Source organism: Staurois parvus, unplaced genomic scaffold (genome assembly GCF_062004578.1).
Source record: "Staurois parvus isolate SC_StPar_1 unplaced genomic scaffold, SC_StPar_1.0 ptg001352l, whole genome shotgun sequence".
NCBI lineage: Eukaryota > Metazoa > Chordata > Amphibia > Anura > Ranidae > Staurois > Staurois parvus.
In genome coordinates, this window is record NW_028319148.1 from 470129 (window position 1) to 483833 (window position 13705).

Here is a 13705-nt window from a genome sequence, read left to right on the forward strand (position 1 = left end):
TATGCATGCTGAGGGACTCAAGGGCTTGTGGCGGCTGATGTGGAGTAAACTGTCTTTTTGTTATCTGAGAACCTGAAACAGGTATTGTTGTGGATCTTGGAGCCTTGAGGCATTGCAAAGTTTTGGGTGGGAGAAAGCTAACAGTCCTAGGTGCCCATGTTACCTTGTAGCCAGACCTGAGTATGAATCTTAGCTGTCCGTGGGCTTTTGTTTATGCCAGTTGACTGGTGCTCAGGGTTCTCTCTCCTGCTCTCTGTGTGCTTTGGGAGCCTGCTGCTGGGTGAAACGTTTGAGCGCTGACAGTAGACGGACAAGTTTGAAGTGCTGCCTGTTTGTTTTGGGGATCCCATTCGGGGAGACCCTGTTAGTCAAGGAGTGACCCGAGTTTAGCCAGTGGCTCAGACGTAATTCATTGGCGTCCTTAGCAAAAGAGTCATTATTGCTGTGTGTTTAATAGGTTGTAGAAAAGAAGGCCAAGCGCGGATGGGCATGGAAAGCCACCTTAGTGGGATGCTATTGAAAGAAAAGCAGACTGGCCCGTACGGGGATCGAACCCGCGACCTTGGCGTTATTAGCACCACGCTCTAACCAACTGAGCTAACCGGCCCAAGCTTGCTGAGGGTGGGCCTGCTAAAGCTGGCACAGGACTATCTGGGCTGTGAGGAATTCTTTGGGCAGCCACAGAAGCAATGACACAAGAGCAGGCAAAAATGTCCCCGAGGCATGTCAGAGACCTCGTGGCGCAACGGTAGCGTGTCTGACTCCAGATCAGAAGGTTGCGTGTTCAAATCACGTCGGGGTCATGTTGATTTTCATGGCCGTCTGCTTAGACCACTTTCACAGGGTCTTTACACGTCTTGGGCTACTGCCGGCCGACCCAGGGGACACTCACCTCCAGATCACCCTCGTGCACATTCCCTTATAGCTTGCCCACTGGCCTGGAGGAAGCTGGAGATCTGGGTCACACCGTTGGACGCAGGCTCACAAAGCCTCTCATAGGCAACAATCAAGCAATTACAACCTGCCTCGCGACAAGGTTACCAATAAAAACAAACACAGCCACCCTAACAACTGGACCACGCTATGGGAGCTTTGGGATGAACTCTGCTGCAATTGCAGCTCCATTTATGCTTCTAAGCAAAGGGGCCAGGTACACCACCTTCAAATGCAATGAAAAGGCACAGAGAGCTTTTCAACAGCTTAAGTTAGTATAGTGTAAACGACCAGTGTTGCCCACCCCCAAATTTAGTCGACAATTTCACCTCGAGACCAACACCTTCGATATGGGCCTGGGAGCAGCCTTGTCCCAGGAAATGAATGGGGAAGAACATCAAGAAGCATACTCCATCCAGGCTCTAACTCCTGCAGGGAGGAACCATTCAATAGTGGAAAGGGAGACTCTGGCCACAAATTGGCACCAGAGTCCTTGAGGTATGACCTTTTGGCCAAAGCCTCCCATTCTCCAGTACGGTGGAGGGCTCAGAAGGAAGGGAGCAATGAAAGGGTCACAAGGCGCTTTCTGGCTTTGCAAGGCTTTCCATTTTATGTAGAACACGGGCCAGGGAGCTAGCAAGGGAATGCTGGATGGACTGTGACGTGCTGGAAAACTAGGCTCCCTCCCAAAGGTCTGAGCACAGGGGAAGGCTATGCGAGGCACTGGCTGGCAGAACCATGGACGGATGATAGGTTTTCCCTAGGGTGCTGACATATGCATGCTGAGGGCCTCAAGGGCTTGTGGCGGCTGATGTGGAGTAAACTGTCTTTTTGTTATCTGAGAACCTGAAACAGGTATTGTTGTGGATCTTGGAGCCTTGAGGCATTGCAAAGTTTTGGGTGGGAGAAAGCTAACAGTCCTAGGTGCCCATGTTACCTTGTAGCCAGACCTGAGTATGAATCTTAGCTGTCCGTGGGCTTTTGTATATGCCAGTTGACTGGTGCTCAGGGTTCTCTCTCCTGCTCTCTGTGTGCTTTGGGAGCCTGCTGCTGGGTGAAACGTTTGAGCGCTGACAGTAGACGGACAAGTTTGAAGTGCTGCCTGTTTGTTTTGGGGATCCCATTCGGGGAGACCCTGTTAGTCAAGGAGTGACCCGAGTTTAGCCAGTGGCTCAGACGTAATTCATTGGCGTCCTTAGCAAAAGAGTCATTATTGCTGTGTGTTTAATAGGTTGTAGAAAAGAAGGCCAAGCGCGGATGGGCATGGAAAGCCACTTTAGTGGGATGCTATTGAAAGAAAAGCACACTGGCCCGTACGGTGATCGAACCCGCGACCTTGGCGTTATTAGCACCACGCTCTAACCAACTGAGCTAACCGGCCCAAGCTTGCTGAGGGTGGGCCCGCTAAAGCTGGCACAGGACTATCTGGGCTGTGAGGAATTCTTTGGGCAGCCACAGAAGCAATGACACAAGAGCAGGCAAAAAATGCCCCAAAGGCATGTCAGAGACCTCGTGGCGCAACGGTAGCGCGTCTGACTCCAGATCAGAAGGTTGCGTGTTCAAATCACGTCGGGGTCATGTTGATTTTCATGGCCGTTTGCTTAGCCTACTTTCACAGGGTCTTTACACGTCTTGGGCTACTGCCGGCCGACCCAGGGGACACTCACCTCCAGATCACCCTCGTGCACATTCCTTTATAGCTTGCCCACAGGCCTGGAGGAAGCTTCCTATCTGGGTCACACCGTTGGACGCAGGCTCACAAAGCCTCTCATAGGCAACAATCAAGCAATTACAACCTGCCTCGTGACAAGGTTACCAATAAAAACAAACACAGCCACCCTAACAACTGGACCACGCTATGGGAGCTTTGGGATGAACTCTGCTGCAATTGCAGCTCCATTTATGCTTCTAAGCAAAGGGGCCAGGTACACCACCTTCAAATGCAATGAAAAGGCACAGAGAGCTTTTCAACAGCTTAAGTTAGTATAGTGTAAACGACCAGTGTTGCCCACCCCCAAATTTAGTCGACAATTTCACCTCGAGACCAACACCTTCGATATGGGCCTGGGAGCAGCCTTGTCCCAGGAAATGAATGGGGAAGAACATCAAGAAGCATACTCCATCCAGGCTCTAACTCCTGCAGGGAGGAACCATTCAATAGTGGAAAGGGAGACTCTGGCCACAAATTGGCACCAGAGTCCTTGAGGTATGACCTTTTGGCCAAACGCCTCCCATTCTCCAGTACGGTGGAGGGCTCAGAAGGAAGGGAGCAATGAAAGGGTCACAAGGCGCTTTCTGGCTTTTCAAGGCTTTCCATTTTATGTAGAACACGGGCCAGGGAGCTAGCAAGGGAATGCTGGATGGACTGTGACGTGCTGGAAAACTAGGCTCCCTCCCAAAGGTCTGAGCACAGGGGAAGGATATGCGAGGCACTGGCTGGCAGAACCATGGACGGATGATAGGTTTTCCCTAGTGTGCTGACATATGCATGCTGAGGGACTCAAGGGCTTGTGGCGGCTGATGTGGAGTAAACTGTCTTTTTGTTATCTGAGAACCTGAAACAGGTATTGTTGTGGATCTTGGAGCCTTGAGGCATTGCAAAGTTTTGGGTGGGAGAAAGCTAACAGTCCTAGGTGCCCATGTTACCTTGTAGCCAGACCTGAGTATGAATCTTAGCTGTCCGTGGGCTTTTGTTTATGCCAGTTGACTGGTGCTCAGGGTTCTCTCTCCTGCTCTCTGTGTGCTTTGGGAGCCTGCTGCTGGGTGAAACGTTTGAGCGCTGACAGTAGACGGACAAGTTTGAAGTGCTGCCTGTTTGTTTTGGGGATCCCATTCGGGGAGACCCTGTTAGTCAAGGAGTGACCCGAGTTTAGCCAGTGGCTCAGACGTAATTCATTGGCGTCCTTAGCAAAAGAGTCATTATTGCTGTGTGTTTAATAGGTTGTAGAAAAGAAGGCCAAGCGCGGATGGGCATGGAAAGCCACCTTAGTGGGATGCTATTGAAAGAAAAGCAGACTGGCCCGTACGGGGATCGAACCCGCGACCTTGGCGTTATTAGCACCACGCTCTAACCAACTGAGCTAACCGGCCCAAGCTTGCTGAGGGTGGGCCTGCTAAAGCTGGCACAGGACTATCTGGGCTGTGAGGAATTCTTTGGGCAGCCACAGAAGCAATGACACAAGAGCAGGCAAAAATGTCCCCGAGGCATGTCAGAGACCTCGTGGCGCAACGGTAGCGTGTCTGACTCCAGATCAGAAGGTTGCGTGTTCAAATCACGTCGGGGTCATGTTGATTTTCATGGCCGTCTGCTTAGACCACTTTCACAGGGTCTTTACACGTCTTGGGCTACTGCCGGCCGACCCAGGGGACACTCACCTCCAGATCACCCTCGTGCACATTCCCTTATAGCTTGCCCACTGGCCTGGAGGAAGCTGGAGATCTGGGTCACACCGTTGGACGCAGGCTCACAAAGCCTCTCATAGGCAACAATCAAGCAATTACAACCTGCCTCGCGACAAGGTTACCAATAAAAACAAACACAGCCACCCTAACAACTGGACCACGCTATGGGAGCTTTGGGATGAACTCTGCTGCAATTGCAGCTCCATTTATGCTTCTAAGCAAAGGGGCCAGGTACACCACCTTCAAATGCAATGAAAAGGCACAGAGAGCTTTTCAACAGCTTAAGTTAGTATAGTGTAAACGACCAGTGTTGCCCACCCCCAAATTTAGTCGACAATTTCACCTCGAGACCAACACCTTCGATATGGGCCTGGGAGCAGCCTTGTCCCAGGAAATGAATGGGGAAGAACATCAAGAAGCATACTCCATCCAGGCTCTAACTCCTGCAGGGAGGAACCATTCAATAGTGGAAAGGGAGACTCTGGCCACAAATTGGCACCAGAGTCCTTGAGGTATGACCTTTTGGCCAAACGCCTCCCATTCTCCAGTACGGTGGAGGGCTCAGAAGGAAGGGAGCAATGAAAGGGTCACAAGGCACTTTCTGGCTTTGCAAGGCTTTCTATTTTATGTAGAACACAGGCCAGGGAGCTACCAAGGGAATGCTGGATGGACTGTGACGTGCTGGAAAACTAGGCTCCCTCCCAAAGGTCTGAGCACAGGGGAAGGCTATGCGAGGCACTGGCTGGCAGAACCATGGACGGATGATAGGTTTTCCCTAGGGTGCTGACATATGCATGCTGAGGGCCTCAAGGGCTTGTGGCGGCTGATGTGGAGTAAACTGTCTTTTTGTTATCTGAGAACCTGAAATAGGTATTGTTCTGGATCTTGGAGCCTTAGGCATTCCAAAGTTTTGGGCGGGATAAAGCTAACAGTCCTAGGTGCACATGTTACCTTGTAGCCAGACCTGAGTATGAATCTTAGCTGTCCGTGGGCTTTTGTATATGCCATTTGACTGGTGCTTAGGGTTCTCTCTCCTGCTCTCTGTGTGCTTTGGGAGCCTGCTGCTGGGTTAATATTTTGAGTGTTGACAGTACATGTACAAGGTTCAAGTGCTGCCTGTTTGTTTTGGGGATCCCATTAGGGGACACCCTGTTAGTCAAGAAGTGACCTGAGTTTAGCTTGTGGCTCAGACGTAATTCCTTTGCATCGTTAGCAAAACTGTCCTTATTGCTGTGTGTTTAATAGGTTGAAGAAATCCAGGCCAAGCACCAGTGGGCATGGACATCCAGCTATGTTTGATGGTACTGGAATAAAAGAACAATTTCTTGTACAGGGATTGAACCTGTGACATTAGTGTCCTTAGTATCACACTCTAACCAACTGAGCTCACTGGCCCAAGCTTGCCAAGGAAAGTTCAGGGAAAGCTGGCATAGGGCCATCTGGACTGTAAGTAATTCTTTGTGCAAATAAAAACAAAGATGTCACTTGCGAGCCATTCACTGCTATTACAGGATCACAAACATACAGCACATCCTCTTTAAATGTGCAAATAATTCAAAAACATAAAAACAATATGCTGCTCTCCTTCTTTGAATATTAAATCAATACATATTTCCAATAAATATATAAAAAAAATCAATAATAATAAACTAGTGAAAAACAGTAAATCATGTGAAATCAAAATGTCATCCCGTGCTCATCATACAAAAAAAATATAAAAATTAATCAGTATTCTATGAAAAATATATGTGACTTTTCCCAGTGATTCAAATCAAATCAATAATTCCAGGTGACTTCCTTAATGAGTATAACATGTGCGCTCACCTCCAGATTAGTCTGTAACAGGCTAATAACGCTTTTTGTCCACTACAGTATATTGTAAAGCGTTGAGCAAACTGTTGGCGCTATATAAATCCTGTATAATAATAATAATATATAAATCCTGTATAATAATATATATAAATCCTGTATAATAATAATAATAATATATAAATCCTGTATAATATTAATATATAAATCCTGTATAATAATAATAATATACAAATCCTGTATAATAATAATAATATATAAATCCTGTATAATAATAATATATAAATCTTGTATAATAATAATAATAATAATATATAAATCCTGTATAATAATAATAATAATATATAAATCCTGTATAATAATAATATATAAATCCTGTATAATAATAATAATAATATATAAATCCTGTATAATATTAATAATCTTTCCTTTACAGGGTAGTTAAAATAGGTTTAGAGTGGAGGTGGAAGTAAGTTTTGGATTAGTTACTATTTGACTTCAAATACACTTTAAAATGAGTTTTGTTAACTTTAAATAAAGTTAAAAAAGGAATTGCTGCAATGCACGTATTATCCGCTTAACCACTTCATGTCCGGGCACTTTCCCGCCCTTCCTGTCCAGGCCAATTTTCAGCTTTCAGCACTATCACACTCTGAATGACAACTGAGCGGTCATGCAACACTGCACCCATATGCATTTTTTAGCATTTGTTTGAGACAGATAAAACTTTATTTTGGTGGTATTTATTCACCACTGAGATTTTAATTTTTTTGCTATATAAATGAAAAAGTCCAAACATTTTGAAAAAAAAGTGTTTTTCTTATAACATTTTGCAAATAATCTTTCTTCATAAATCTTGGCCAAAATGTATTCAGCTATCTTTTTGGTAAAAAAAAAATAAATAACCCAAATTAGTTTATAACCAAAAATTATAATTTAAACATTTTTATTTTTTATTTTTTTTATATTTTTTTTGTGTGTTTTTTTTTACATACTGTCACCCTAGCAGTACAGTGTCACCATGGTGACACTGTATTACTTGTGGGGGGTGATGAAGATTTTTTTTTGAAGATCACAGCTTTTCCCATGGTACAAAGCCTTTTGTGAATAGCCTTGTACCATGTGATCATTAACAGATTTCACTAGTAGTAAGCAATGATGCCAGGAAGTGACATCTTGCTTACTATTATTCATGTGATCACTGATAGGCAAATCAGTGATCACATGATCGGGACCTCACACAGAGGTCCCATACAGCGATTGGTGTTCCGCTGTGTCCGCAGGGAGCGCACACAGACATGGCCACCCACTCCTGCACTGCTCCCATCAGGCCGTTTATGTATATGGGACGGACAGGAAGTGATTAAGGACAGCCTACCTGTAATTCACTGTAGATGGGCAGCCTGTGCAGGCAAAGTGACCTACTGTTATGTCACTGACTGCTGCTTGATTTAGGATGTGCATCCCCCAGCCTTCAACCCCGCCCCCACCAACATCCACTGTGATTGCACACAGTGGAAGTCTGTCAGAAAGTCCTGGCCAATGGTTCATGACCCGGACATGCTGATTGGATGTGTCTAATCACAGCCCAGAGCTCTGTGTTGACAATCAACACAGGGCTCTGTACAGAGAGAATGATCTCTCTTTTTGTTATCTCTGCAAACCAGGGATAAGAAACAAAGAGATTTGTTAGTACAAGTAGCACACATTACAGACATTAGACATTGTTAGCATTGGTGTATTTAGGTTTTGTGCTGCCCTAGGCAACATAAAAATCATCCCCACAGACACTGACCAACACCAACCCCCCCCCTACCTTGTCATCCCCGGGAATGTGAGTCAGGCTCTACATACACCATTAAGCAGCCTGCAGCCTCTCTCAGATCCCACTTGGTTCCCATGGAGCACGTGTCCCTTCTTTCATCCCTTCTTCTGGGGGGAGGTGCTGCCCCCCTGAAAAATGCCGCCCTAGGCAAGTGCCTTGTTTGCCTTGTGGTAAATATACCCCTGATTTTTAGGCACACATTTAACCGTTTGATCAACATAAATGTTAACCTCTTCCCACCAGTGTCATAGTACAGTGACAGTGTATAGTATTCCACTGATCACTGTATTAGTGTCACTGGTGATGTCAGTGGCAGTTAGTCAGTTCCCCCCCCCCCGCATCAGTTAGTGTCAGATTGCCTGCTGCACTATGGCTGTCCTATTATAAGTCATTGATCACCACCATTAGTAGTATAAAAAAATTCCAATATACATACCATAGTTTGTAGATGCTTTAACTTTCAGGCAAACCAATCAATATAAAGTCATATAGCATAGTACATTTTGGCCAAAATTTATGAAGAAAACAGATTTTTTTTCATTGAATATGTTTCATAGCAGAAAGTAAAAATATTGTTTTGTTTCCAAAATTTTCAATTTTTTTTCTTTTATATCGCAACACAATCTAATGGTGATCAAATACCACCAAAAGAAAGCTTGATTTGTGTGAAAAAAATTATATAGATTTAGCTTGGGTACAGCACTGCATGACCGCACAATTACCAGTTAAATTAGCATAGTGCTAAATAGGAAGAAATGGCCTGGTCATGAAGGGGGTAAAACCTTCCAGAGCTCACGTGGTTATTCATGACATAACACTTTTCAGTTGGTTTGAATGGGCTGTTACACATGATTTAGGGTACTGTAGTTTTGCACCATTTTAAAGACGTAAGCAATATATACAGCAATACAGTATATATATATATATATATATATATATATATATATATATATATACATACATACAAGGGCTGACTGACCATTTGGAAACTTGGGCACTGCCCGAGTGCCCGGGGTCAGTAGGGGGCCCCATGAGATGCCCCTGGTAACTTTTTCATAGGCTTTTTTGAGTTTGGGCAAGGACACAGGGGCCCCATGATCCCCTATTGCCCGGGGGCCCCATGAGTTGTCAGTCCGCTCCTGTATACATATGAGGCATAAATATAAAGGCTAGTGATAAGCACCTCTTTGGAGACACTCGGTGTCATACAATGGGTTTTTTCAGCCTTTGGGCTCCAGTCCTTTTGTATTCAATCCTTGCCTATGGTACTTTGGCTTTTTAGATTATCTCTGAAGAGAAATATAACATTTAAACTTTTACCATATTTTGCTTTTATTTACAAGGATACATACACAATGTTGCCATTACAATTGTTTTACACATCCTGGGCAACACAGCATAATTAGAGCAAAACCTAGAAAAGAAAATTAAGGGTTTTTTTCTTAATTAAAAGCAAGAAGATCAACTCAAGCATTCGCATTAAAAGGTTTTTGGTTATACAAATGATGCATGATGGCTTTGGATGGGCGAAGATAACAATGAGGGGCATTTATCTTCTTACAGACAGATTTATCTTCTGTATGTAATAAGTTAACTGCAGGGGCGGACTGGCCATTTGAGCACTCGGGCACTGCCCGAGGGCCCGGGGTCAGTAGGGGGCCCCATGAAATGCCACTGGTACCTTTTATAGGCTTTTTTCGGTGTGCTTTGAGTGTGGGCAAGGACACAGGGGCCCCATGATCCCCACTTGCCCAGGGGCCCCATGAGTTGTCAGTCTGCCCCTGGTTAACTAATACCAAAATGAACATTTCTGTGTGTTTATGAAGAGTTTTCCTAAGCATTTCTAAGTTTTGCTGCAATTCTGATGTTAAATGGTTTGTCTAGAAAAAAATGGTCGCCGTTGTGACACAACAGAATTAAAAGTCAGACAGTTGCTATTTGGTGGCACAGTCATGCAAAACCAAAATCTGTTGTTTCAGTTGCAAAATAGACCCAAAAACGCACATTAACATTTTTGCATACAAATTGCACATTCGTGTCCCCTGATAACTTCAAGCTAAACTCCTTAATGCCTAAAAATCCTGCTTCCTGAGCCCACCACTGGTGTCTACACCCCAATATCTGTTGCCATCAGATCCCCCACTGGCTGAATTATCTTCGAAAACGGACACACTGGAAGTGTTAGACTTTCTCTTTGGGGGTGCTGTGGTTCCTTCCTTCAACTAGATATCTAACATACCCAGAATTGGAATTGAGTCTGAAGATGTTTTAGCTAGCGGAGCTCCTGAAAACAGGTATTGTCAAAGTGGGGGGCAGTAGGGGTAAGTATGACCCATTTATTTTGTAGTGAGGACTTTCATTTTGATATTTTAAAAAGTGACAGAGTCACTTTAAGATATACAGGTTACTTCCCCTTCCCCATCTGTATTTGGCTAATAAAGGGACAGCAGCAAACTGATGAGCTCTTTTATCTGGCCATTCTGCATTTAGCTAAATCATTGAATGCTGCACACCAGATTGGGTTTTAGGGTTGTCACTCCCTCCCCCAGTCTCTGTGCTATCATACAAAAAAATGCAAGAGGCAGATACCAAAATAGATTCGGGTACTTACATTAGTTGCATTTAAAAATACATTTATTATCTTTTTAAATGAATACATCCATTACCTGGAGGTTTTTTTTATCTATTAGGATTTTGGATGATAACTAAACATGAAGATATTGGATATTAAATAACTAAATAGGTTGATAAAGACACATGTCCATCCAGTTGAACCTTAATAAATGACCTTGTATCTTCAGAACCACTAGCTGGTCCACAGAAAGGAAAAACCTCTCAAGATGAAGAAAATTAAAAGAGAATGATTGATTGGTGAAAGTAAATTAGAAAGATTGAAGTTCAACACAAAACTACGGATGTTGTGGATATTTGAGCTGGATTTCTAGCGTTATTCAACAACCTTCTACTAAGTCTCCAACTGACAGCATTGGAAGGAACTTTTAGGGTCATCCATCTTAAAAGCACATGGAATTGACACCTGCTTCATAAGCTTTACAAGGTCAATAATCTGGAAATTAGGATTTAAAACGATCTTCATCTGAGTAAAATCAACACACGGGTGAAAAATCTGATCCAGCTCAAGTTTCATCATAAAGACAGAAGTTTTAGAAGAGAAGTTCAACACATCTTGATGGACCTTTTGGACACTCAGAAAAACCTTTAGTTTCCTCCAATGATTTATTCACTTTTTAACTGGTGTCCTTCTTCAACAAAGTCTTCCACACTTGACATCAGTAGAAACAAATTTTAGTTTCATCATTTCCAATTTTAAAAATTCTATCCCATATTCTTTGTAAACTCAATCAGTTGGCCAACTTGGGACTTATTTAGGCTCAAAACTCTTTTCAAGAAATGATTATCAACACACAAGCTCGAAGTCTGTTCCAGGCCAACCAGCAAGAGCTGGAAAATCTAAAATTGTGAACAGATAGTCATCTGAAAGCAATTAGAAAAACAAAAGATGCAGTATTTTCTAGCATAGTTTACTATCTGTATCTTGACAGTCATCTTTGGATTTACACATTGCATTGAATGATGTCTTTAAATATCAGAGACAAGGAAAACATATCTGGAGGCTTCCACAGAAAATACCAGAAACAAATCTGCAAAAGGTGTCCAAAAGCCTCTCCAGAACTCTAAGGTTCCATATGGATCATGGTGGGCATCTGTTAGTCATGGTTCATTTCAGTTTCTGCTTTTCGACTATGTCCCTCTCCTTCTCAAGCTTCATTCTTCTCTTCTCGGGAATCTCAGCAAGACTGATTCCATGGTTGCTGGCCCTACGTAATAAAAAAATAGAATACCTTTGATATAAATAGTGTCCCAGGATGAAAAAGATTGAACATCACCATGTAGGATTGAAGTTGTACATTGGGGAAATGTCAAAGAACACCCATTCAGGAAAGCTGGGTCTTATGATCGCCTCATCTGTCAGGTGCCATAACAGAACATCCTACACTTGGTCCAGATTTTTGACTTTGGCAACAATTCTGACAATCTACTAGCTTCAGCCATACTAAACATGGTCAAATCTATAAAACATATGGTTATATAATGTGCCAAGTAACCACTGGTACATGAGGCCATGGGGGGCTGAGTTCCAGGTATAGCTTTTGCTTTGCATAGTTACATTGGTCCAGCTTGGGACAATGTAAGTATGCATTTTCCATACCTGGCCAATCTTTGCAGCAGCAGAGAATTACTGTAGTAACAGCCACTTTTGCAATGAACCTCACTGTCTTCTGGAACCTACACCGTGTGGCTGTCCTGTTGCAAAGTGAACCCAGAGGACGCCTTTCAGAGATCACCTTTGTAACGGAACCGGAACCCAGACCGCACTGAGTTTTTCCGTTATACCGCAGCTTCCCCTGTCCGAACACCATCCACGGACCCCACCCTTGAAATCCCCCAGGAAATAGACAACACCCAGCTCTTCTTAATACAGGAAGCCAACCACTTTTATTGTACACAAACAACATGTGTTATACAGAGGGCGGGGAAAGACAACCAGGGACAGGAAACACATCATCAGCCCGCCCCATCAGTGGGAGGCTGCAGGAAACACCTCATCACCCCTCCCCATCCAACCACGACACAGAACAATGGGATGAAGCACATGACATAGAACAATAGGCAACCACATGGCAGGGACAATACAGGGACACATGCATCCCATAATAGTTGGCTGGACAGGAAGACACAGCACAATGGGGGGTAGTACATGGCAAACAAACAATGGACAGCCATATGGCCGAGAACAAAGGAACACACACTATACACAAGACTGGGATATTCACATTTACACACCCTGTACCCTAACAGGCACAGGGTCACTTAAACATAAGAATTTGGGGAGATGATACAGAGGTCCCCCCACCCCCAAAAGTCACTCCCGTCACAACCTTGTATTTTTCTAAGTGCATACTAGGTGTTATCTGATTGCTACAACATTACAACTTTGCAGTCTTATCAATAGGGGCTCATTCACACCTGCTTAAGTCTCTCAAGAGCCTTGTTCTATGAACACTCTTCAGCATTTGGCAGGCAGCGAGCAGGCATTATATTGCCCTCCTCACCACCTGCTTTAATCCTTGAATCACATGCATTGCACAATGTTGCAGCGCGCTTGCGCAGCAGCAACATTGACTTGAATGGCCGTGAAGCAAGCATCCTGGCTGTGGCATGTATACACCCCTGGTCACTGCTTCTGCAGCTAAAGGGGCAGATGGGGAGTTATACAAACACATCTCGACCATGTGGTTTTACCTGCCCTCAACCACTAGCGTGAATGAGCCATAAACCACCAGTTAACACCGGTGTGACTTGTTATGTTACGTGACAGATCAAAGTCACATGACAATACACACCCGATTTGGAAATGTTCAAATCGGTGCAACTCTGAGTTGCACCAACTTTGAAAAAGGTTCCTGCACTATTTTTTGCAATTCCATGTGTAACTTACATTGACATCTGTGCATGAAGTCGGCAAGTCGCACAGATCAGTGGCTTTGAAATCGTGCTGAAGTAGTGCTTGTGACGGGAGTCACTTTGGGTGGGCGGCCCATGGAACACAGCCCCCTTTGGAGGGGTGGGGAGACCCCTGTCTCAGCTCCCCATATCCCTCTTATGTGTAAGTCACCCTGTGTCTCTTAGGGGTACAGGGTGACTAATGGACGC

The 13705-nt window shown here is 44.2% G+C and overlaps 1 protein-coding gene and 6 non-coding genes across 7 annotated transcripts in view; 3 read left to right on the forward strand and 4 right to left on the reverse strand.

Moving 5' to 3' along the window:
* Positions 1 to 533: 533 nt before the first annotated feature.
* TRNAI-AAU (transfer RNA isoleucine (anticodon AAU)) lies at positions 534 to 607 on the reverse strand. The gene has a single exon. It is a non-coding gene; the product is annotated as a tRNA-Ile (tRNA).
* Positions 608 to 731: 124 nt separating this feature from the next.
* TRNAW-CCA (transfer RNA tryptophan (anticodon CCA)) lies at positions 732 to 803 on the forward strand. The gene has a single exon. It is a non-coding gene; the product is annotated as a tRNA-Trp (tRNA).
* Positions 804 to 2240: 1437 nt separating this feature from the next.
* On the reverse strand, positions 2241 to 2314 carry TRNAI-AAU (transfer RNA isoleucine (anticodon AAU)). The gene has a single exon. It is a non-coding gene; the product is annotated as a tRNA-Ile (tRNA).
* Positions 2315 to 2439: 125 nt separating this feature from the next.
* Positions 2440 to 2511, forward strand: TRNAW-CCA (transfer RNA tryptophan (anticodon CCA)). Its single transcript has one exon. It is a non-coding gene; the product is annotated as a tRNA-Trp (tRNA).
* Positions 2512 to 3949: 1438 nt separating this feature from the next.
* On the reverse strand, positions 3950 to 4023 carry TRNAI-AAU (transfer RNA isoleucine (anticodon AAU)). Its single transcript has one exon. It is a non-coding gene; the product is annotated as a tRNA-Ile (tRNA).
* A 124-nt stretch (positions 4024 to 4147) lies between these two features.
* Positions 4148 to 4219, forward strand: TRNAW-CCA (transfer RNA tryptophan (anticodon CCA)). Its single transcript has one exon. It is a non-coding gene; the product is annotated as a tRNA-Trp (tRNA).
* A 5057-nt stretch (positions 4220 to 9276) lies between these two features.
* The window catches only part of LOC149436659 (retinal guanylyl cyclase 1-like), a 144171-nt gene continuing 139742 nt past the window's right edge, over positions 9277 to 13705 (reverse strand). Inside the window, exon 19 of the mRNA XM_089661576.1 lies at positions 9277 to 11808. Within this exon, the coding sequence (XP_089517702.1) occupies positions 11709 to 11808 (100 nt within the window). The 3' untranslated portion in view covers positions 9277 to 11708. The remainder of the gene's footprint in view (positions 11809 to 13705) is intronic.